The sequence below is a fragment of the Artibeus jamaicensis genome, unplaced genomic scaffold, assembly GCF_021234435.1.
Source record: "Artibeus jamaicensis isolate MK-2021 breed Jamaican fruit bat unplaced genomic scaffold, CSHL_Jam_final contig_1028, whole genome shotgun sequence".
Lineage (NCBI taxonomy): Eukaryota > Metazoa > Chordata > Mammalia > Chiroptera > Phyllostomidae > Artibeus > Artibeus jamaicensis.
This window is the reverse complement of record NW_026521201.1, coordinates 934,270-959,417: the sequence shown is the minus strand read 5'-3', so window position 1 is coordinate 959,417 and position 25,148 is coordinate 934,270. Positions and strand designations below refer to the sequence as shown.

At 39.3% G+C, this 25,148-nt stretch overlaps 1 protein-coding gene across 2 annotated transcripts in view; it reads left to right on the top strand.

The window, feature by feature from the left end:
- Nucleotides 1-419: 419 nt before the first annotated feature.
- The window catches only part of EEA1 (early endosome antigen 1), a 142,878-nt gene continuing 118,149 nt past the window's right edge, over nt 420-25,148 (top strand). The window contains exon 1 of one of the 2 annotated variants that reach the window (XM_053662097.1): nt 420-705. In XM_053662097.1, coding sequence (XP_053518072.1) covers nt 682-705 — 24 coding nt within the window. In that variant the 5' untranslated portion in view covers nt 420-681. The remainder of the gene's footprint in view (nt 706-25,148) is intronic. The other variant, XM_053662103.1, reaches the window with a different exon arrangement.

Genomic DNA, 25,148 nt, shown 5'->3' with positions numbered 1-25,148 from the left:
GTTTCTCTCCTTTGCGTTCACCAAAGCGCTTCCAACAGAAATGAGGACCCAGTCCAGTCTCAGTGCAGTCACAATGACAAATTTCACAAAGCAGCCTGAGGTGCTGTAGCAAGGTACCTATCTCCGAGCTCCGCGGTCAGGGACACCCCCAACTGGGCCCCAGGGTTTCTCAACCATCTCCCTGGCAGGCACGCGGTCGGCTCTCAGTGCGACCTCTGACGGACAGCGAGCTTACGCTCAGTGGCCACCGTTTTTTTGCCGGACCACCGGAAGGAGCAGCGGAGCCCGTACCCAGCCGCTTGCCCATCACGCGGTCACGCACTTCACGCTGCTTCCGATTGGCGCGGGGCTGGGGCAGGCCCTTTCCAGCCCCACCCCCCGAGGATGGACAGGCTGGATGGGCGGGGTGGCGCCAGGCGGCCCGCCCAGCTGTCAGTTACTGGGGCGGCCCGGCGGGCGGGCGGATGCTCGCTGGCAACCTAGTCGCTGGCTGGCGCGCTCCCTCTCACCGCCTGTAGGGAAGTCCGGGCCGCTCCAGCGGTCACCGCTACATTCTCGCCCGGACCTCCTCCTTTGGTCCCCTCCTGGCTCAGTCCCTTCCTCCTGCGCACCCTTGAGTAGTCAGTGGCCCGGCGCAGGGTCCGGAGAGTCACCGCTGCGGCGCCGGGTGGTGTTTAAACCATGTTTAGGAGGATTTTGCAGAGGGTAAGAGAGTGAAACCGCCTTTCTGACAGCACGTGAGCGGGAGAGCCCAAGCACAGGGCTGTAGCTGGGGCGTCCCGGTGTCCCGTCTTCTCAGCGGGCTCCTTCCTTCCCTAGGCCCTGCTGCCTGGGAGGCGATTAGGCCTCGGTTGTCCGCCCCAGGGTCGGGCTGTGGGGGTGGGGAGAGTGGCCGGGGCGGCGGCGGGGCGACAGGCCGGAGCCCCGGGCCTGGAGCCCAGTCTTTGGTCCCACGCGCCCAGGTCAGCCGCCCCGCTCTGGCTCGGGGCTGTCAGTGCCAGAGAGGGCGGCGGGCGGGAGGGTGTGGTACCAGCACGTTCCTCCCAGATCCTGGAATGGCAGTGTAAATGGGGAGTTTGCGCCTGTGGGACCCGCCGTCCATCTGCCGGGCTAGTGATCGCCCGGTGGGAGAGCGCGGGAGGCTTGCTTAGCCTTAACCCCACTCTCCTCGCCCCCCGTGTCCCCAACTTAAACCTCACACACCTGCTACACAGGGCTTCCGATTCGCATCTGGACAATGTTGGCCTAGCATGGGCCCAATCGTGCTGCCGACACTTACAGGCAAAGTCAGCTGAGAAAGAAGATATTACTCACTGTTGGAAACTTTTTTTTCCAATTAAAAATGTATTCTCTCCTCCCAGTCAGTACCTTTTCTGAGCTATCCAGGAATAAATCCACAGTAAGCTTTGTCCAGTGGTATTCATTTACTCTTCCACTTTCTGCCAGTGCTATCTGTATTTGAATCTGGAAACACCCCTTAAGATAGAAAGATGAGAGCATTGGAAAGCTGTAGGTGTATTGTTTAGGAATCAGTTCCTATAATAAATAAAATCTGTTTTTCTATAAGAGTTACTGTACTAAATTTTTGTTGTTTTGGACGGCTTCTTTTTTATTTTGGAGACTAATAGGGTGCACCAAAATGTAAATGATTGTGTAGTGGGTGCTGAGCCCATTTGTTGGTTATTGAGTGAGTAGGATAACTAATTCAAAAACAGAAGAAATTAGTGAATTTGTGGTATTTAGCCCGTGTGCTAAGACAGTTGAAGCCTTCTTGCTTTTGCATAGCTTTTGTGAAATGTTCAAGTAATGAGAAACTTGATCATATATCAGGTGTAGAAATAGTTAACTCCTGTATATGCCACCCTTTATTGACATTTGATGATTTTTTGGTAGTGGTTTTGTCAGATTTTTTTTTAACATCTTAATAAGCTGGTGATTTTGGCAGTGGCCAGGGTGTGCCCTTTGCTCTTCCTCTTGGTTCCTGTGTTCAACAGTAAAGACATCTGTGCGTGATATACTTGTAGTACTCAGAGATTTTTCTTTCATTGGACCTAGAGGAATGGATTACCTCATGCCTCAGATTTTTTGTCATAGTTCCACAACTGAAAATTAGTTTGCCTGTGGTTTCTTTTAAAGTTCAGTTTTCAGAAATAATGGGATGCCTTCTAGTACTCTTAATGTTGGTAAGCATTACAGTTACATAAAGATAATTTTTAGTGTTGGTGCATACACATCAACTGTTACAGAAGTTTCAGTTGAAACTACAAAATTTGAATTTATTCTGGTTATTGATGAGATGTGAATCATTGCATATGAATAAGTTAATTGACAGTTGAGTTCCTTGACCATGGCAGTATTGACATTTGTGACTGGATAATTCTTTATTTTAAGTGGGCTGTTCTTTGCACTGTGAGATATTTAACAGCGTCCCTGTCTTCTACCTGTTAGATGCCAGTAGTATCCGCTCCCCCAAATCCCCTTCCCCTTGTGTGACAACCAAGACTTTACCAAATGTCCTCTAGGGGCTAAGTTGCCCCTGGTTTAGAACCACTGTGTTAAATGTATATACTCTTTTATAGGCAAGTTTGAATTGTTTCTCAGTCAACTACTTAACTTTTTTTTTTTTTCAGTGTACTTATATTGAGTGTCAGTAAATGCCAGTTATATAGGGGCTGGGAAACAGTTAAATTAAAATATGGGTCCTCCCTGTAGAACTCACAACTTGTTTGTGGAAGTGGACATTTAATAGTAATTACAATACTATGTAATAGAAGAGTGAAGAGTGCCCTGGGAGCCACTTTGTAGGAGAGTGTTGGGACAGTCATGAAAAACTTCTGGAAGTAGGAAATATTCGAAGCTCAAAAGAGGGAATGGCATGTCTAGCAGAGGGAACTGCAAATACCAAGATACAGAGTCATAAAAGGGTGGGTAATATTATGGGGAACATCAACAATTAAGTTTAGGAAGTGAAATGATGTCTGGGGATTGGCGGGTGATGGTGCTGCAGAGGTAGCTACAGACCAGATCTGGAGAGTCCTGTAATGCCTTCCAGGGCTCATCTTTATCTTGTAGATGGGTCAGTGTTAATGCTCAGCATTTAGTAGGGGCATTTTGATAAAAGCCTTAAAGAAATCTTATGATTTTATTAATATTTTTGAACCTAGACTACATATTTAATTCCACAGGTGATATTTATTAACAAGTATAAGTGGGATCCTTAAATTATGTAACTAGTAACCATTTTATTTTATCCCACTTTAATAATCTTTTCAGTGGAAGTATTAAGATATAGAATTAAAACTAAAGTTGCTGATTTAGAGATTTGTTTGAAATGGTCTCCATGCTTTGAAATTATATTGTATTCCTTTAATATTATGTTTTTAGATGACCATTTCATTTTAACTGTTGTATTTTCTTTTAATAGTGTCCTTTAAATAGAATTTTTGAAAGAAGAAATGACAATGTGCTTAAAATCCATTATAATTCAGAGTCTTTGAACATAACCAGGTCCCAGGGTACTTTACAGAAGATTTAGTGTCTGATTCCCTTCCTCCTGCTGCTTCTCCTCCTCCTTCTAAAGAGTATCTCTCTGAGGTTTGAAAGAGTCTGAAAAAAATTGAGGTGTCTTCTCTATGTATGTATTGACTATTTTACTAATAGTCCTTTGAAGAGAAATGTGAATTTAAAGTGCTAGATGGCCAGAAACTTGATCAGCATTTAGTAGTTTAGGCAGTTTATAAATTTCATTGCAATTTCTTTCTTAAGTAACTTACTGTGATTTAACAGTGTATGTGATGTATTTTTACTGGTATATATCAATAATATTGCTAGGGAAAATGGATTTAATTATCCTAGAATTGTAGAAATAGGAGGCTTCTATGGTCAACAGGTCTATCTGATTTAAAAGATGAGGAAGTAGAAGCAGAGAGATTCAGTGATTTATCTAAGGCACACAGTTAGTAGATGTCAAAGCAGACTACAGTCAAATTTTTCAACTCCTAACCTATTTCTCTTTTTGGTGTCTTGTTGCTGGGGCCCTTCTCCCCACCCCTGGATCCCTCCCTACCCCCTCCTTCTGCCCCCCTCCCCATCAACTGATATAGTTAAGACTGTGCTAGTCACTGTGGAAGATATAGGAAAAATATGAGATCTGACCTCTCCCCAAGGAACTTATATGATTAAGTGCCAAAGTAAATGATACAGCCAATGAAGGCTATAGTAGCACAGAGGAGGAAAGATGAAAATGAACCTGTGTGAGTGGGAAGTCTCCTTGGAGAAAATGGGCATACAAAAATGAGTTTTGAAGAGTATTAGAAGAGGAAAAGTTTCCTTGTAGGAAGGAGTTACAGTATAAGCAAAGACTCAGATGGGAATGAGTACATTCTTGCTGCCCACCCTTCTTCCTTTGCATATTGCCTTTGAATAAACAAATATTTATAACACTCTGTATTAGGTACTAGGGATACAATAAAGACCCAACCCCTACCCTTTGGGAAGCTTAAAAGCAAGTGATTTTTAGAGAGAGAGATATGCTTAGAATTTGAGAGAGACAAAGAAATTGAGAGACAAATTTACAAAAATAGTGTGCTACCCCATTTTGGAGATTCTTGTCTAGCTCAGCCCTGTCCAATGCAGATGAGCCACACATGTAATTTAAAGTTTCTAGTAGCCACACTTTTAAAAATTAGAAAGAGGTAAAATTAATTTTAAAAACATATTTCCTTTGACCTAATACATCTAATATTTTCACATGTAATCAATATAAAAATTATTAATGAGATACCTTACATTCTTTTTTGTACTAAGTTTTTGAAATCTGGTATATTTTTTGCACTAAAAGTACATAGTAATTTGGACTAATCATATTTCAGCTGTTCAACAGCCTCATTTAGCTAGTAGCTACTGTACTGGATTATGCAGGTTTAGCTGAATACATATATAATTTTTAACTTTTTATTTAGAATGAATTTCAAGCCTACAAAAAGTTTCAAGAATAAAACATTGGGCTGGCCAAAAGTCAGGGTTTTTTTTTTTTGGTAGAATAAAAGACACACTTTTCATTTTTACCAATAACTTTATTGATTTGGATATTTTGAGTATGTTGGCTATCTCTTGCATGGTATAACGTTAATGGTTCTCATTGTCTTGATTTGGTCACTATCAGCTTCAACTGGTCTACCTGACTGTGGAGCATCATCCAGCGAGAACTCTCTAGCATGAAACTTCAGAAACCACTTTTGACATGTTCAGTCACTCCCAGCACTGTCTCCATACATTGCATGAATCTTTTTTTTGCATTTCTGTTGCATTTTTACCTTTCTTGAAATAATAAATCATAATATATGCTGAAAATGTTGCATATTTGTTACAGAACAGACCAGGGGGGTGCGCATGATATACTGTTACCAAATGGACCCACCCTTGTGCTTCAGTGTCCCTCTCCTACCCCCTGTACTAGGTTTACCTCGCCCGTGGGCAGGCAAAGACATCTCTCAATGCCAGAGATTGGTGAAAAGGGAAGGGATTAGTTATTTTAAAAGTTATACAGACTTAGAGTAATGCCTTAATGTTTTCATTAAAAATATTAAAGTCCTTTGGAATGTTCACAAATGCACAGTCCTTCCTTTTCCCCTTTGCCCTGTCCAGGGTACCATATCTCAGAAAAAGAAGTAGAAGTCCGTGGTTCAGGCAGCCCCTTGGTTCTGGCACCATCAGCTGTGTCACTGCTGTGATCTCCAGTTAATCCAAAACCATGTGGCACCTTCTCATGGCCCACCAGCAAGAATCCCTTCACTCCCTCTCTTCCAGGCAAAGTCTCTCCTGCTTCCAAAGCCATGCGGCAAAAAGGGTGCACCGTAAAGCTGCACAGTTCCAACTTTTGCCAAAGCCATGTGGTCCTAAAAAGCCCCCAGCATAGCTGCTACACCTGGGTTTAAATCCCAGCACCAATCTTCCTCTGCAGCATCATTTCCGACTCTTCCCACAATCAGTTATACCTGGCAGCATTTCTGTATTTTTTCCAGCTTTACTGGGCTGCCATAGTTAAGTCTGGGCGGGTGTGGCCCCATGGCTTGGAGCCAGTCATCTCCAAGCTCTCACACAGGTGCCGTAATTAGTGGGAGTTGCCTCCCAGTTACATCATGGGTTGAAGTCACTCCCATCCCCCTGGCTCAAAGCATGGCCACAGCTACTTAACATATCAATGAAACCAGTTAAAGGTTATAGATATGTTAAATGGCCATTCTAGAGGTTATCTGTAAAACTGTGGCTATACAAAACAGCTCTCAATGGCTCTACTCCATGCATCCCATCTCCCAGCTCAGACTTGTGGGGATGAGGACATCCTATATATATATATATTTCTAATATTTCCTGGACACACTGAGTTCTGGACCCCATTACAAATCCCCATTTGGTTCCCCCCTTGGCTGTACCCTGTTACATATATTCTTTCATCTTCAATATTAAAATGGCTACACAAAAATTCACCATTTTTGATACATTTCTTTAAATACATGCCGATATGACAGCTTTCACAATGCAATCTAACAGAATTGTTTTGAATGAAGTTAAAGACAACTCAGCATTGCCAGAGCCATCCTGAGGAAAAGCAAACAAACTTTTTGGCCAACCCAGTAATGCAAGGAACACATGTTATGTGCTTTATCTAGATTTACCTATTATTTAACATTTTATCTTATTTGTTTTATCATTTGCTTAGGTCTTCTCTTGCCTTGATGCTTCCCTTCCCCCTTATCCTTTTCCTTCTCTTCTTCCTCTTCCTCTGTGGTGTTGGTGTTCTTCCTCCTTCTCTTCCTTCTGTCACTGTCTCTCTGTAATTTTTTTTTCTGAATCATATCAGGATCAGTTGTAGTCCTTCACCTCTGAATACTTCAGTGAAGATTAGGGATATTTTCTTACATAACCATGATATAGTTGTCAAATACATAAATTTGCATCGATTCAGTTTATTATTTATAATTTCAGTTTTGTCACTTGATCTGATAATGTCCTTTGTAGCATTTTCCCTCTGTGGTATAGGGTCCAGTTAGGATTGAATATTATATTTTATTGCAATGCATTTCCACAGCATTTCTTTGTAATTTATGACATTTGTGAATAATACAGAGTGCCCCCTTGCTTCCCACCCCTCCCCCCACCCCAGTATGTTCGTCCTGTTGTGTTTGTGCCTTTCTTGTGATTAGATTGGGTTTATTCACTTTTGGCCAGAATGCTTCCTAGAAGATGTTGTGTCTTGAGATTATCACATCAGGAGGCCCGTGATGTCTTTTTTTCTTTCCCAGGTGATGTTAACTTTAATAAGTTTGTCAAAGGTCAAGATGTAGCCCAGTTTTTTTGACTGGATGATAATTAATTTTCTTCTTTTGCATCTATAGGCAGATATTTATAAGACCATGCAAATATTCTGCTCTTTGTCAGAATTTTCCCTGGATTTAACTTCCATTGTTGATTCATATCTGATCTAGTCTTCACCACAGTGATTGAAAATGATGATTTTCCCACTCCAGCATTCCCTCCACATTTACCATTTGGCTCCTTCCCCTGCTTCCCTTCTACCTCTCTTCTATCATAGCCCTGCTTCCCTTCTCTAGAAGTTCCCCTCCCGCTCAGCTTCATCTCCCTTCTTCCCTCCCTCCCTCTCTCCCTCCTTTTCTTCCCTTCCCCTCTTCCCTTCTTTCCTTTCTCTTCTTTTTTCCCTCTCTTTCTTCTTCCCTCCCTTCTGCCTTCTTTTCCTATTGGTGTGAACTCATAATTTCAATTTTTTCGTGGTTATACTCATCACTGTACTTAACTATTTTGGTGCTCAAATTGTCTCAAATTTGAACAGTGGGAGTCCCTTCCAAATGGTTCCTGAGTCCTTTGACATGCCCCTATCATTTTTTTTTGAGCTTTTCCTTAATTTCTGGCTTAACAAGCTATTCCAGTCTCGTCCTTTATCTACCTTTTCCAGCTCTGAAATTAGCCATCTCTCTGAGGACCCCTTTTCTTTTAGTGGGGAATGGTATTGAGACCAAGTTTGGGGTGACTTTCCTTCTTGTTTCTTTCAGCAGATAAACCTAACTGAAATTTTGAACTTTGTTCTGTAGGCATTAGGAAATCAATAAGATTTTATTAAGCAGTGTAATATATTTATCATGAAGGGGAGGAAAAATTCATCTCTGCATTGTTTGGGTTTTGACTGGGCCTAAGAATTAAGCTGACATAAAACAGATTAATAGGAGTAAAGCATACAAATTTTATTAAATTTTTACATGTACATGGGAGCCTTCCCAAGAAAATGAAGACCCAAAGAAATGAGCAGAGCAGAAAGTGTTTATGTTTTTTAGAAAAAGAAATAATACATTTCTGAAGAGCTGGCAAGACAAAGGGCTTTGGGTTAGGGGTAGTAAATGGTGAAGAAATAACTAGGAAGATAAGGATGAGTTTAATAATGTTTGTTAGTATAGGTTTCTCAGCCCCAAGTTCTCCATCTCTGGTGATGAGGGTGCCTTCTATCTCGTTGGTGTAGGGAGGGCACCTTTCACATAGGAGCTTTGCCTCCCGCTTTCAGGAAGAGAAGGGAGGGTCAGAGTGTTATTTTTGTACATCATGTTTCTAAGTGCTTTTAATTAAAAATTGTCAATGTGCCAAAGTGGCATATTTTGAGGTAATGTAGTCTGGTTTCCTTCAGGCACATAGTAGGAGTTAATATTTGCTGAAATGAGTATTACAAGGAATGTTTTGGAAAGATTAACTTGCCAGTGTTGCATGTGATGCATTAAAACCATAGGCAGAGTATAGGCAGAGATCAGATTGGAGTGATTTAATATTTTAGGCATAAGTAATTATGTTTTATATTCAGATGATGGCTATGTGAGCAGAAAGAAAGGGTGATGAATAGGGAAGACATTTTGAATGTATCTATTCCCCAGACATCTATTAGGGGCCTGTTATATACTGTGGACACATTGTTGAGTAAAACAGACATTAACCCCTGAGGAACTCAGTGTCCAGGGAAGGAAAGAGGAACTGTTCGAAGAATCACATAACGATATGGTCACATTCTTGTATGAGTGTTAGGAAGGAAAAACATAGGTAGCCCTGAGAGTACACAGCAAGAGGACCCTAAGGTAAACTAAGATGCTAGGGATGGTGTCCCAGATTAGTTACTCCTTTAAGTTTCATTAAATTATAACTCACTTATTAAAGTAAAATTTAAAAAGTAGGATTAATTTCCTCTGTATAGATTTATTTTCAGTGTTCTGAGAATAAAGAAGAGATTATCAGGGCTGAAACTAAATTTTCTCTTCTAATTCTGGTGGTCTTTTGCTTGAGCTAGAGTCAACATACTTAGTGGTTAAGAATGAACTGTAGAGCCATGCATACTGGGGTGGTATCCACACCCCATTTACTAGCTGAGTTGCTTTTCTTGTAAGTTACTTGACTTCTCTGAGTCTCATTAAAATGGTTATAATACTACAATAGTACCCTTCTCACTGTGTTGTTGGGAGGACTAAATGAATTAGTACATATAAAGGTATCTGGCACACAATAAACTCTCTATAAGTGTTAGCTGCTGCTAATGTTGGTATTGTTATATACTCTAAATTTCTTAAAGGAACACTTTCCTTATCACTCCCTTGCTTTATCTAAAAAAATTCCATGTGTGTTTGTCTGTAGTCATTCATTCATCATACTGTTAAATGTTCCGTTTGTGCTAATTTCTGTGCTGGGTTTAGGTGCTTTGAGTTTTAATGGGAGAGACAGATGCTTAAATAATTACAAAGCAATGTGATAAGTGTTAATAGATACATAGAGGAAGTTTTTGAGTACAAAAGAAAAAGTAATTTTAGTGTCAGAGGGGTGAGGGAGAATTGGGGCAGAGTGTTGAAGGTCTTGCGGAAGTTGGAAGAGTAGTAAGGCAAGGAGGAGCAATGGAGAGAAGGCATTTTAGAGACAGGAATGAGGTAAATGCAAAAGTATTTCTGCATGGGGATAGGGTTAGTTATAACATGTGAGATTGGAAAGGGTTTTGGACTTTATACTATAGAAAATAAGGAGCCATGAAAGCTTTTTAAATGATTGAATTTATAATAAGGAAAACCCTTAAAAATATTTTTTTCCAAGTAATCTTTATAAAAAGCAAATCAGGTGAATACGTCACTCTTCTGTCTAAACTCTTCTGGTGACTACTCAGTGCCCATAGGAAAGATGTACAGATTCCTTACCTTGGGCCTCATGCTCTGGTCCCTTTAATACATTTCAGGCTCATCTTCATGCATCTCTGTACACATATTCCCTTATGACCTGGCTATTCCATTAATTACATTTCCCCCAATTTACCCTGTTCTCTCATCCCATCATACCTCTGTAGGAGCTCTTCATTCTGCTCAGCGTCCTACAATCACTTTTCCACATTGCTCAGTTTAGATTGATTTTTCAAGAAAGTTAAGAGATAGAATTGATAGGAGGTAAATGTGGTACTTACATCCTCCCACAACCACATCAAAATTACATCTAAACTACAGAACAACTATCATTTAGAACTGTCTGAAATCAAACTGAATAGTAGCCCTACAATTAAGGATGTAAAGAAGAAGCCACATCAAGACAGGTAGGAGGGGCAGAGGCATGGAATGGGCTGGTCCCACACCCACGTGTGGTGGATAAAAACTGTGAGGGGTATCTCAACCATAGACATTCTCCCTGAGGAGCAAAGGGTCTCAGCCCCGTACCAGGCTCTTCAGCCCAGTGTTCAGTGCCAGGAAGAGACCCTGTAACTTGTAGCTGTAAAAACCAGCTGGGATTGTGGTTGAGTGAGAGGGAGGGCTTCTGGAATCCCAGGTAGTTCCTCTTAAAGGACCTGTGCAAAGACTAACTTGGACTTACTCCCTCTGAGTTCCAGTGCTGGGGCTGCAGCTTGAAAGGCACCAGGGATATATGGAGAGGAACTGTATTATATGACATCAGGGCATGATCTGGAGGGGCAGGTTTTTCCCAAACCAGAGTCCTGGAAGAAACCAGTTACTTTTTCTGAGCCCTTCCCCTGACAGAGATAGAAGGCAGGTGCCATATCTGAGATTCTATTAACCTGCCTCACACTGTTTGTCCTGCCCTGGTGATACCTTCAGGCCCCACTTTAACCAACATTCAAACCCATCTGTTTCCAGTGGGTTTTCCATAATAATGGAAATGAATGAATGAAGAATAATTTATAGGGAATCAACAGTAGAGTAGATGAAGCTGAGAATCAAAACAGCGATTTGGAATATAAGGCAGCAAAAAACACCCAATCACTGCAGCAAAAAGAAAAAAGAATTGCCCTGCCCTCACAAAATGAGGAAAGTGTAAGGAGTTTCTGGGACAACTTCAAGAAGACCAACATTTTCAAATTGAAAACCTGTTTGAAAAAATAATGACCGAAAACTTTCTTAACCTGGTGTAGGAAATAGACATACAAGTCCAGGCAGTGCAGAGAGTCCCAAACAAGATGAATCCAAAGAGCCCCCTCCACACATCATAATTAAAATGCCAAAGGTTAAAGACAAAAAGAGTATTTAAAAAATACTTATTTTTAGAGAGAGATGAAGAGAGGGAGAGAAACATCAATTTGTGAGAGAAACATCAGCTGGTTGCCTTTGCATGCACCCCAGCTGGTACTGGCTTACAACCAAGCATGTTACCTGTCTGGGAATTGAACCATTGACCTTTTGCTTTGTGGGTTGACACCCATTGAACTGAGCTATACTAGTCAAGGCCAAAGAGAGAACCATAAAACCACCAAGAGAAAAGCAGTTAGTTACCTATGACAGAGCTCCCATGAGATTGTCAGCTGATTTCTCAATAGAAACTTTGCATGCCAGAAGAGAGTGGCAGGAAATATTCAAAGTGATGAAAAACAAGGACCTGGAACCACCCATGGGAGATTACTCCACCCACGAGAGCTATCATCTAGAATTGAAGGGCACAGAAAGAACTTTCCATGAGATACAAGTATTAGAGCTTTTGGCCAAGATGTAGGTAGATACACTTTACTTCCTTGCACAACCAAAAGATGGATAACAATCAATTTAAAAATAAAAAACAACTGGAACTACCAGAAAAGTGAACTGTATGGAAATCAGATAACCAAGGAGTTAAAGAAGAAACATTCATTCACACTGGTAAGAGGGGCAGAGGCCAGGAGCTGGGACAGTGAGGACATGCAGCAAGGTAGCTGGTGGACTGGGCAAATCCACATTTGTATGCAGATAAGCCAGGAGGAACAACTGGGGAGTGAGAGACCATGCAACCCAGGGTTCCAGCATGGGAAACTAAAGCCTCAGAACCTCTGGCTATAAAAATCTGTGGCAGCAGGAAAAACTCCCAATCTCACAGGAGAGTCCATTGTAGGAATCTGTGGGGTCCTAGAACTTACATAAACCCACCCCTCCTGGGAATTAGCACCAGAAGGGTCCAATAAGCTTGTGGATAGCTGGGGAAGTGACTGAAAGCAGGTTGAGGGCCAGGCAAGCAGCATTGTTCCCTCTGTGACCCCTCCTGGACGTACAGCACCACAACACAGCAAAGTGGGTTGTCCCCCCCTGGTGAATACCGAAGCCTCTGTCCCTTACTATGTAACAGGTACACAGAGGCAAAGAAGTATGGCTCAAATGAAAGAACAGATCAAAACTCCAGAAAAAGAACTAAGTGATGAGGACATAGCCAACCTATCAGATGTAGAGATCAAAACACTGGTACACAGTATGCTCACAAAAATGATTGAGTATGGTTGCAAAATAGAGGAAGAAGTGTAGGCTATGCAAAGTGAAATAAAGAAAATTATACAAGGAACCAACAGTGAATGGAAGGAAACTGGGACTCAAATCAATGATTTGGAACTGAAGGAAGAAATAAACTTTCAATCAGAGCAGAATGAAGAAATAAGGATTCAAAAAAAAAAAAAAAAGGAGAGGCTTAGGAATCTCTGGGACAACTTTAAACATTCCAACATCCTAATCATAGGGGTGCCAGAAGGAGAAGAGGAAGATCAAGAAATTGGAAACTTACTTGAAAAAATAATGAAGGAAAACTTCTCCAGTCTGGCAAAGAAACTATACACACAAGTCCAGGAAGTTCAGAGAGTCCCAAAGAAGGTGAATTGAAGGAGAAACACAAGACACATCATAATTACATTTCTCAAGAAGAAAGATAAGGAGAGAATCTTAAAAGCAGTAAGAGAAAAGGAGAGAGGTACCTACAAAAAAGTTCCCCTAAAGACTATCAGTGGACTTCTCAAAAGAAATCTTTCAGGTAAGAAGGGGCTAGAAAGAATTATTCAAAGTCATGAAAGGTGAGGACCTACATCCAAGATGACTCTATCTAGAAAAGCTATCATTTAGAATGGAAATACTTCCCAGATAAGGTTAAGTTAAAGGCGTTCACCATCACCAAACACTTATTATATGAAATTTTAAAGGGACTTATCTAAGAAAAAGGAGATAAAAACTATGAACAGTAAAATGACAACAAAGTCACAGCTATTAACAACTACACCTAAAAAGAAAAAAAATAAACTAAGCAAACAACTAGAACAGGAACAGAGTCACAGAAATGGAGATCACATGGAGGTTTATTAGCGGAAGGGGTGGTAGGAAAATGGATAAAATGGTACAGGGAATAAGAAGTACAATGGGTATGTGCAAAATAGACGGGGCTGTTAAGAATAGTATAGGAAATGAAGCCAAAGAACTTGTTTGTACTACCAGTGGACATGAACTAAGGTGGGGGATGCTGGAGGAAGGGGAGTGCCCAGCAGAGGGGGATAAAGGAGAGAAAAAGAATGGGATAACTGTAATAGCATAATTAATAAGATATACCTAAAAAATAAAAAAAAAAACCAGCTTTCTATGAAAGGGAAAAGCACCACCAAACCAATATTACATGCAATGTTAAAGGGTCTTCTTTAAGAAGAAGAAAAAAAAAAGTAAAAAGTATGAGCAATAAAATGGGAATAAATACATTTCTATCAATAATTGAATCTAAAATGCCAAATAAATGAACAAACAGAGGAGAAACAGACTAGGATAACAGAGAACATTTGATAGATGCCAGATGAAAGGGCTTTGGGGATGAAAAGGATGGGTGAAGGGATTAATAAGCAAAGATTGGTTGTTACAGAATAGTCATGAGGTTGTAAAACACAGCATAGGGAATATAGTCAATAATATTCCAATAATTATGTACTGTGTCAGATAGATATGAGATTTATGGGAATGATTGCTTAGTAAGATATTTTATAATATCTAATCACTGGAGTGTACATCAGGAACTATTATATTGCAATAATATAATATTGTATGTCAACTGAAATTGAAAAATAAAAATGATTTAAATTGTAAAAAAATAATAACATCGATAGGATTTGTTGGCTTGTGAGTAGTTTGGGTAGCTGAGAGGATGGTAGAATTAATTAAGGTAACGAACAGAGCAGGAAGAACTGGTTTGGGGAGGGAGGTGAGTTTGAACTAGAGGTGTAGACATCTCAGTGGAGAGGTTTGCTAGGCAAGTGGAAATATAGGTTCAGCACTCAGGTGACAAGTGGAGGCAAGTATGTATGAATGTTGGCGAAAATTCAAGTCAAAGACAGACATGTCCACTGAATGGAACAGGTATATCATACCTAGTTCAGTTTCAGACTAAATAATTGGGAAGTAAGGAAATAAATTTTTAAAATATAAAAAAACACTAAAAATAAGTAAAAAAGTAAATCAGCCTACTTGTCTAGAAAATGAGGAGAGGAAACAGATAGTAATTAAATATTAAATGGATAAATATGATCTGCCATCACTGGACAGTATTCTAATAAATTCTTTTTGTTTTTCGAGGATCACAAATTTTATCAAATCAGTTTAAGTTGAGAGGGGTATTTATTGTGAGGTTTCAAGGTGATAGAAGAATAAGATTTCCTGTACCATTGGGTGTCCAGAGAGTAGGATCTAGAATGGAGTTAGAGGCAGCCCTTTCCTCTTCCCCAAACACTCTCGGAGACCACTGACATCTTGTATCTTCATGTCAGCATGCATCCTCCCTGTTGCTGCTTGGTCAGTGTCTCAGGACCTCAAATTGCCATCTGACCACATGATTCTACTTACTTTTCACATACTTTTATATAACCAACTTGCCCAGGGCCTCCATTTTCAAATTCTAAGAAAAGAATCTGAAATGCTCTCCTTATCTTTTCTTGTGCGTCATGCATTGGTCTCTAGTTGGGCAAGAGAGTTGCTTCATCTGGGTCAGGTGTCCATTGCTGGTTTAGTCTTCTGAGGTTGGAAGTAGAGTGAGATCATAGGATATTTAAGATTCTTCTTTCTATGAACTGTGGCACCATGAAGCACATCTTTTATAGATCGTTCTAGAAATAAGCTTTGTCATGGCTCTGAAATAGTAATAATAATTATGAGTAGGTTTATCAGTTTCTAGGAAGAAAGGGTCTATCAGGTTAGCTCAAAAATAGAATAATGGTGGTTGCACTTAGCAATAAGAAAGATGGAATTTCATGGAAATTCAAAACCAAAAATTTAATATGGAGCTGAGTCTCTGAGACATTTTTATTAAAGGTCTTTGAAGAATCCAACACAGTGCAGTTCAGTACCTTTGTGACAGGGCTTTATAGGTTTTTGACTCTAGAGTTCTGCTGCTAAAGGTCTCAGTGACTTCTTCACAGATATGTGTCGTTTGCACAAGAGGTGACCGGAAAAACTTGGAATTTATTTATAAAAAATTGTGTATTTATTGTTATATTTAAATGTCAGTCACTTTCAAAGTACTCTCCATTCGATGCAATACACCTATCAAGACTTTTTTTCCATTGTTCAGAATAGTTTTTGAATTCACTAATTTTGATGCCTTTTATTGCTTCTGCCATTTTTTGTTTCATCTCTTCCACATCAGCAAAATGTGTCTTTTGTGAAATGCCTAAAGACATTGGAAGAGTCTTCAAAAAAATTCACTAAAGCTGAACACAGCCTCTCACAACAGTGCCAGTTGGTACACTGATATAGGTGGGATCCTAGAATGCTCACCTGACAGTGGAAGCCTGTACTACAAGAGATGCTCCCTCCAGATTTAATTTTGGTATTTTTGGGTCCCTCCTTGCATACTTTTGTTTCTGCTATTAGCTAATTTTCTTACCATCTATTTTAGTTTTTTTTCTTCATAGCTTCTGCATACTCAGAGTCTGTGGTATTTGAAACTTTGGCTGGGTTATAATTTTGATTTGCTTAATTCCTCAATACTCTTATTTTATATCATATCTGCACTGTGTATCTGTTTAGTGACAATTTGTGTAGCTAATTAATCATTTGTCTTTATAGTTTGCAATTCAAAGGCCTAAGCATGGGACTCAACAGTAGTTTTTAACATTTTTTTCTATTAAATATTTTTGTTGGCTGCTATCTAGTTTATGAATAATTGCTGTTGGGTCCAGGTGATCACGTCTGGTCAGTTGGCAATAGACAGGGGGCCCTGTAACCTGGGTGTCTTGGATTGTATTCTCAACATGGGCTGTGATAGGGTAACTTACTTTAGGGTAGATCCATGGCCATTACATACACTGTGATTGATTGGCATATTTATAAATCACATTTTCCCCTCATCTCAGTTTTTAATGTCAGACTATGATTAAATTTTACTTAAGTATGCTAATATTAAAGTTTATCCAGAGTCTAAGTGAAATTTTATTTGGATTTTATTAGCTAAATAATATTTGGAAAATGATTTAAGAATTTCTGTCTTTACACAGTGCTGTGCCAAATGCATTGTGGTGTGGTTTGAATTAAGTGATAAATCATATTGAGTTAGATCTCTAACAAGGATATGACTTTATTTTATGCTGTAACATGTTTATTTTTTGATATAACCTTATATTTTTAACTTCCTTTTTTCCTTTAAGTAGTCTATTTTATTTTTAGTTGTATTTTATTGATTATGCCATTACAATAGTCCTGATTTTTCCCCTTTTGCTTCCTTCCACACAGCACCCCCTACTCCCTCAGGCAGTCCCCAACCGTTGTTTGTGTCTGTGAGTCACACAAGAAATTCTTTGACTACTCCATTCCCTCTACTGTACTTTACATCTCCATGGCTTTTTTTTTTTTAAGATTTTATTTATTTATCTTTAGAGGGGAAGGGAAGGAGAGAGGGAGAGAAACATCAATGTATGGTTGCCTTTTGTGCGTCCCCTGCTGGAAACTAGCCTGCAGGGAACCGGCCGGCAACCCAGACATGTGCCCTGACTGGGAATCGAACCGAGATTGTCTGGTTCTCAGGCCCGCGCTCAATACACTGAGCTACACCAGCCTGGGCCCCCATGGCTTTTTTGTAACTACCTATTGGCACTTCTTAATTCCATCACCTCTTCACTCATTCCACCCTCCCTCCTCCCATCTGGCAACCATTGAAACACTCTCTGCATCCATGATTCTGTCTCTGTTCTTCTTGTGTTTTGTTTTTGTTTTTAGATTCAACTGTTGACAGGTATGTATTTATTGCCACTTTATTGTTTATAGTTTTTACCCTCTTTTTCTTAGTTAAGTCCCATTAACATTTGATATAATGATGGTTTGGTGATGATGAACTCCTTTAGTTTTTTTCTTACCTGGAAGCTCTTTATCTGCCCTTTGATTCTAAATGTATCTTTGCTGAGTAGCACAATATTGGCTGTAAGTCCCTACAGTATTGGAATATTTCTTGCCAATTCCTAGCCTGAAAAGTTTCTTTTGAGAAATCAGTTGACTGTCTTATGGGAACTCTCCAGTAGGTAACAAACTGCTTTTCTCTTGCTGCTTTTAAGATTCTCTCTCTATCTTTAACCTTTGACATTTTAATTATTGAGTATCTGGGAGTCGAAAACAAGCCTCTTTCCACTTGTTTGCAACTTTCTGTGTTTCCTGGACTTCCATGCCTATTTCCTTTACCAAGTTAGGGAAGTTTTTTTTTTTCATTATTTTTTTCAAACAGTTTTCCAATTTCTTTCTCTTTCTCTTCTCCTTCTGGAACCCCAATGATGCGAATGTTGGAGAGCTTGAAGTTGTGCCAGAGGCTGCTTATACTATCTTTGTTTTTTTAGATTCTTTTTTCTTGTTGTTCTGATTGGTTGTTTTTTTCTTCCTTATATTCCAAATCATTGATTTGATTCTTGGCTTCATCTACTCTACCATTGTTTCCCTGTAAACTGTTCTATATTTCAATCAGTGTATCTTTCATTTCTGACTGGATCCTTTTTATGCTGTTCCTCACTAAATTCCTTGAGCATCCTTATAACCAGTGTTTTGAACTCTGCATCTGATAGATTGCTTATCTCTGTTTTGTTTACTTCTTTTTCTGGAGTTTTTATCTGTTCTTTCATTTGGGCCTTTTCTTTGTCTCTTCCTTTTGGCAGCCTCCTTGTGTTTGTTTCTGTGTATTAGGTAGAGCTTCTATGACTCCCTGTCTTGGTGGTGTTGCCTAATGTAGCAGGTGTCCTATAGGATCCAGTGGCACAGTCCCCCGTAATCACACAAGCTGGGTACTTGAGGTGTGCCCTTTGTGTGGGCTGAGTACCTCCTCCTCTTCCAGTTGAGCTTTGGTTGCTGTTGGCAGGTCAGTGGGTGGGATTTACCCAGGCCAGTCAGTTGCAAGGATTGGCTGTGACCACTGACCACTAACCTCTGTCCTCTGTGGAAGATCAGCTCTGCAGGGATAGGGAGGTGGTATTCTGACGTGGCCTGTAGCTGTGTACTGGGTGCACAGGCCCTGGGCTTTCCTGGGTGGTGCAGGCTAAGGTCAGCCCTGACCTGTGTTTTGCTAGGGCCAACCAGCATGAGCTGTAGAGTAATCTGAGATGGCTGCTACTTGTGCTGGGTTTTGAAATTCCCAGGTGAAGCCAAGCTGTGAATCTAGTCTGGCTTCTGCTAGTGTTGTGCCTGAGGCTACTTAGCTAGTGGTATGGGGGCTGTGGAATCACTGAGGCCAGCTGTTGCTTTTTGGAAAGGATTTAGGAAGTTGCATGAACCAAGACAAACCATTTATATAGAAAAGCTATTGTTAGCAGCTATAAGTTGGGTGGGATGGAACCTCAGGGCATCTCCAGTGTAGAGCAAACATTGTTAGCCAGGTCAATGGAGTCTCAGATATGGTACCCACCAAATGGCTCTGTGGCTCTGGCTGCCTTTCTGTCTGGAAGAAAGCTGTAACCCAGGTCTTGCCTTGATGCCAGATACCACAATTCCTCCCTGTATGCAACTGGTGCCTTTTAAGCTGCTATTCTGGTGCTGGAGCTCAAAGGCAGTGAGTCTGAGTATGTTCATATGTGGGTTCTTTATGAGGTACTGCTGGAGACTCCTATAGTTCCTTCCACCAACTCAATCTCTGTTGGTTTTTACAGTTAGAAGTTAGGGACCTATCTTTCTGGCACTGGAACCTGGGCTTGGGGGCCTGGTGTGGGGTTGGGACTTCTTGCTCCCAAGATATCCATTCCTAATTTTTTCCCACCACATGTGGGTCTGAGAGCAGCTCATTCTGCATCTCTATCCCTCCTACCAGTCTGGATGGATGTGGTTTCTTTTAATTCCATAGTTGTCAGACCTCCATTCAACTTGATTTCTGCTAGTCTGAGTGATGGTTGTTCTATAATTTAGTTTTAATTTTGATGTCATTATACAAGGAGGCAAGCTGTGTTTACCTATGTCTCCATCTTTGGAAGTCTCAACTTTGAAATATTTTAAACAATGATTTAATCTTTAAAATAAAAATGTTCATATGTAATAATATATTTCTAGTTATGAAAATAAATTATGTGCATCATGGATATTTGCAAAGTTCAGAAAAGGAAAATTGAAAAGTGTAGCACAGTGGATGGTTTAACATTAAGAGCACAAGTTTTGAAATCAGGTAGAATTCTAAGTGGGCATTATTACATTCATGATCTTAGCTAACAACTTTTTTTTAGCTTTTTTAACCTTATTTTTTTCTTCTCGGCTAAGTGAGAACAATCCCTTTGACTTTATTCAAAGGATTGTTGAGTGGATTTAATGTATCATTTTGTATTGTCTTTGTCACAGAGGTTATATGTTAGCTGTTATTATTATTAATAGAAAGATAGAATTAATAGAAAGATAGATATTGAAAGATAGAATTTTTAGCAGATTACCAATTGTATTTTCCTTAAGTGAAGTTTCTTATGTTTATGACTTTGAAAATGCAAATGATCTAGGGGAGGTTGGTATTCTGAGCTTTCTTTTTTAAAAATTTTATTTATTTACTTATTTTTAGAGAGAAGGGAAGGGAGGGAGAAAAAGAGGGAGAGAAACATTGATGTGAGAAAGAAACACTGATCAGTTGCCTCTCGTATGCGCCCCTACCAGGTATCAAACCCACAACCCAAGCATGTACCCTGGCTGAAAATTGAGCTGGTGACTTTTCTCTGCTGCAGGATGATGTCCAACCAAGTCACACCAGACATGGTGATATTCTGAGTTTTTTAATAAGATTTATGCCTCAGGGCTATTTTGGTTTTACGTTTTTGAGTATAAAGGTACCAGAGCAAGTAGAGAAATCCCTGAATTTGGAATCAAAAGACCTGAGTACAGACTCTACCTCTGCTAGTGTGATCTTAGGAAAATCACCGAGCTACTCTTGGCTTGACTTTATCTGTCCATTGAGGGCATCACCTAGTGATTTCTGAAGGGCTTTTCAGGGTAAAAGTGTTAGTTGAAAATTAAGTACCAGGATTTACTTAATCCTGGTAAAGATTAAGTAACCCCAAAGTAGCATTTTAGGTATGGTACGTAACAAATCCTGATATCTTTTACCCTATTTTCTAACATTTTGCTTCAAGAAAACAGTGACTTCAGGAGGCAGGCATTCAGTGATAAAACTTGAATACTCCAGTAAAGTGAGTATTGTAGCACTTGGCACATACTAGGCCAGAGAAGATAATAGGTCCCCTGCTCATCTGAGATCTCTCCCCACTGTGTAGCCCTTTATGGCCGTCTCCAATGCAAGTAGGGTACATTCATTGCAGCGGATGTTTTGATGTGTACCTAGATTCTCCTTCAGGATGGAGAAACATTCTCCTAGTTGTCTGGAATCATGGCTGCCAAAGGCTAGTGCATCCTTCTCTGGGAATTGCCCTTGCAGAAGGAAGCTACCTTACCTAAGATTATGTCCTCTTTCTGGAACCATTCTGTCCTTAATCACTGGTTGATGTGGGGGTTACAAAGAATTATCATCCCTTTTCTTTGATTTGGGACTTCCAAGAAGGGACAGCCTAGCTTTACAACTCTTAGCAGGATTAGCTGAGGCTGCCGTTGCAACTGTGTTACTGATCAATACTGTTCTGTTTCTCCCTGGGCCCAGTCATGCTGCCTCTGTTGGCGCAGGTGTTCTCAAGAGCATTCCTCAACAAATCACCTGCGTGCAGATGTCAGCGTCTCAGTCTGTTTCCTTGGGAACCTGAATTACAAGTCATCTGCTATTTAGATAGTTTTTATCAGGAATTTTACATGATAAAAGATAACTTTATTCAGGATGGATTTTATTTTTAAGAATGTTGTGTTCTACTTCTTTGAAACTGGTATTCTACATATCTTTTGTAATAGGAATCCATGGCCAGTAGGTAAAAATTTCTGTTAGATTATAAAAATGCTAAGTAATATATGTTCAAGCCTGTTTGCTGGGATTTTGAACATGGCCTACAGATGCTCTGCTTAGGAAATTTTACTATCAACACCTTTTGCAGTTTCTTCAAGTGATTTTTTAAGACTTAAAAATGAAAAGTGACTTTTCAAAACTAGACTGTGATGCTTATTCTGGAATATTTTCATGTCTATCTATTTATATATTTGTTGAATCAAAATGTCTGGTACTCTAAACTTGTTTAAAATATGTAAGTCAATTTGAATTTGTTAGATATTTAAAAATATATTAGATATTTAAAAACTTTTATTTTGTTACTTAACATTGAATCGATTGTATGATATCTGTTAATACAATTTAGTTACTAGTAACTTATCTATAATTAGTTTTAGTAGTCTTGGTCTCTTACTGACTTGGTTGCTTTTTTTTTTTTTTGACTTGGTTGGTTTCGAGATGTAAATTACTTTCATGTAACCATGACAAAATAAGTTTTAGTGTTTTGAAAGTGTTTGTAAGAAAGCCAAGCATGTATAGAGATGGGAAATATGTTTAGGGCCCAAATGAATTTGGGAGCTGAAAGGGCCATGATCTTGTCCTGTCCATGCAATTTATTGATGAACATTGAGATTAGAGAAATTGTCTTGATGGGTATTAGAGGGATGCCTGAGAAACACTGTAGATAGTAGTAGTCTTGCTAGATTATTGAATTGGTTCCTGGGAAACCTAAGGTTCTTTTTTCATTACCATTTACCCTCTTTGACCTCCACCCCTTTTACCGTCTTTGACCTCCACCCCCTTCTCCCAGTCATCACACTGTTGTCCATTTCCATGACTTCTTTTTCTTTTTTACTCGATCCCTCTATCCCCCCCTCAGTCCTTACAACCCCCAGGAGCTATCAGTCTGTTTTCTGTCTATAAGTCTATTTTGCTTGCTGGTCCGGTTTGTTCATTAAATTCCACATATGAGTGAAATCGTGTGGTACTTGTCTTTCTATGACTGGCTTATTTCACTTAGCATAATGTTTTCTAGGTACATCCATGCTGTTGAAAAGGGTAATGTTTCCTTCTTTTTTATAGATTAGTAGTATTACATTGTGTAAGTGCACCATAGTTGTTTTATCCACTCATCTACTGATGGACACTTGGGTTGATTCCATATTTTGGCTATAGTAGATAATGCTGCAACAAACACAGGGGTGCACATATGTTCTTTGGAAGTATTATTTGGGGTTTCTTCAGATAAATTCCCAGAAGTGGATTGCTGGGTCATAGAGCAGATCCACTTCTAATTTTTTGAGGTATCTCCATACTGCTTTCCACAGTGGCTGCACTGATCTGCTTTCCCACCAACGGTGCACAAGCATTCCCCTTTCTCCACGTCCTTGCCAGTGGTTGTCAATTGATGATTTATTGATGGTGGCCATTCTGACTGGTGTGAGGTAATATCTTATTGTGGTTTTAATTTGAATTTCTGTGATGATTAGTGACATTGAGCATCTTTTCATATGTCTACTGGCCATATGTATGTCCTCTTTGGAGAAGTGTCCGTTTGGGTCCTTTGCCCATTTTAAAATTGGGTCGTTTATTGTTTCGATGTTGAGTTTTATAAGTTCTTTATAAATTTTGGATATTAACCCCTTATCATATATATTGGTGAAATGCTCTCCCATTCAGTGGATTGTCTTTTTATTTTGTTGATGATTTTCTTTGCTGTGGAAAAACCTTTTAATTTCATGTAGACCATTTGTTTTTTTTTCTTTTATTTGCCCGAGGAAATACAGAAGAAAAAAAAGTGTTGTTATGAGAAATGTCAGAGATTTTACTGTCTATGTTTTATTCTAGGATTTTTATGGACTTGGGTCTTATATCTAAGTCTTTAATTCATTTTGAGTTTATTCTTGTGTGTGGTGTAAGAGAGTGGTTTAGTTTCATTTTTTGCATGTATCTGTTCAATTTTCCCAACACTGTTTATTGAATAAACTGTCTTTAGCTCACTGTATGTTTTTGCCTCCTTTGTCAAATATTAATTGACTACAGAGGAATAGGTTTATTTCTGGGATCTCTATTCTGTTCCATTGATCTGTGGGTCTGCTTTTATGCTAGTATCATGCTGTATTGATTGCTATGTTCTTGTAGTATAGTTTAATATTAGGTAGAGTGGTTCCTCTACCTTTGTTCTTAAGATTGATGTTGCTGTTCAGGGCCTTTTGTGATTCCATATACATTTTTGAAATATTTGATCTGGTTCTGTAAATAGGTAGTTGGTATCTTGATAGGTATTACGTTGATTCTGTAGATTGCTTTGGGTAGTATGTACATATTAATGATGTTAATTATTCCTATCCTTGAACTTTCTGTATGTTTCCACTTATTTGTATCTTCTTCATTTATTGTCTTCACTGTTTTATAATTTTCTGAATATGGGTCTTTTATATCCTTGGTTAAATTTGTCCTGCAGCATTTTACTCTTTTTGTAGCAATTGTGAATGGGCTATGTTTTTTTTTTTTTAATTTCCCTTCCAGATAGTTCATGATTGGCATATAAAAAGGCAAATGGTTTCTGAATATTAACTTTGTATCCTGCTACTTTCCTGAATTTATTTATCAGTTTTGTAGTTTTGGTGAAGTCTTTAGGGTTCTCTATGTACAACATCATGTTATCTGCAATAATGACAGTTTTACTTCTTCTTTTCCAATTTGGATGTCTTTTACTTCTTCTTGTCTGATTGCCGTGACTAGGACTTCTAGTATTATGTTGAATAGAGTGGTGAAAGTGGACATCCCTGTCATGTTTCCAATCTTAAGGAAAATGCCTGTTTTCCTTGAGTTTTTGCTCCTTGAGTATGATATTGGCCTTTATTTTGTTGAGGTATGTTCTCTTTACCATTTTGCAGAAAGGTGTTTTATTTTGGTGCTTTTTTCTTTTCTTTTTAAAAAATATATTTTATTAATTATGCCATTACAGTTGTTCTATTCCCCCCTTCATTCCTCTCCACCCTGCACACCCCTCCCCCACCATTCCCCCCTTTAGTTTATGACCACCTGTCTCAAGTTCTTTAGATTCTATATTTCCCATGCTATTCATGCCTTCCCCCCATCTATTTTCTACCTACCATCTATGCTACTTATTTTCTGTACCTTCTCCCCCCTTCTCCTTCTCCCACTCCTCTGTTGCTAACCCTCCATGTGATCTCCATTTCTATGGTTCTGCTCCTGATCTAGCTGTCCTCTTAGTTTGCTTTTGTTTTAGGTGTGGTTGTTAATAACCGTGAGTTTGCTGTCCTTTCATTGTTCATATTTTTTATCTTCTTTTTTCTTAGGTAAGTCCCTTTAACATTTCATGTAATCAGGGCTTGGTGATGATGAACTCCTTGAATTTGATCTTATCTGAGAAGCACTTTATCTGCCCTTCCATTCTAAATGAAAGCTTTGCTGGATAGATCAATCATAGATGTAGGTCTTTGGATTTCATGACTTGGGATACTTCTTTC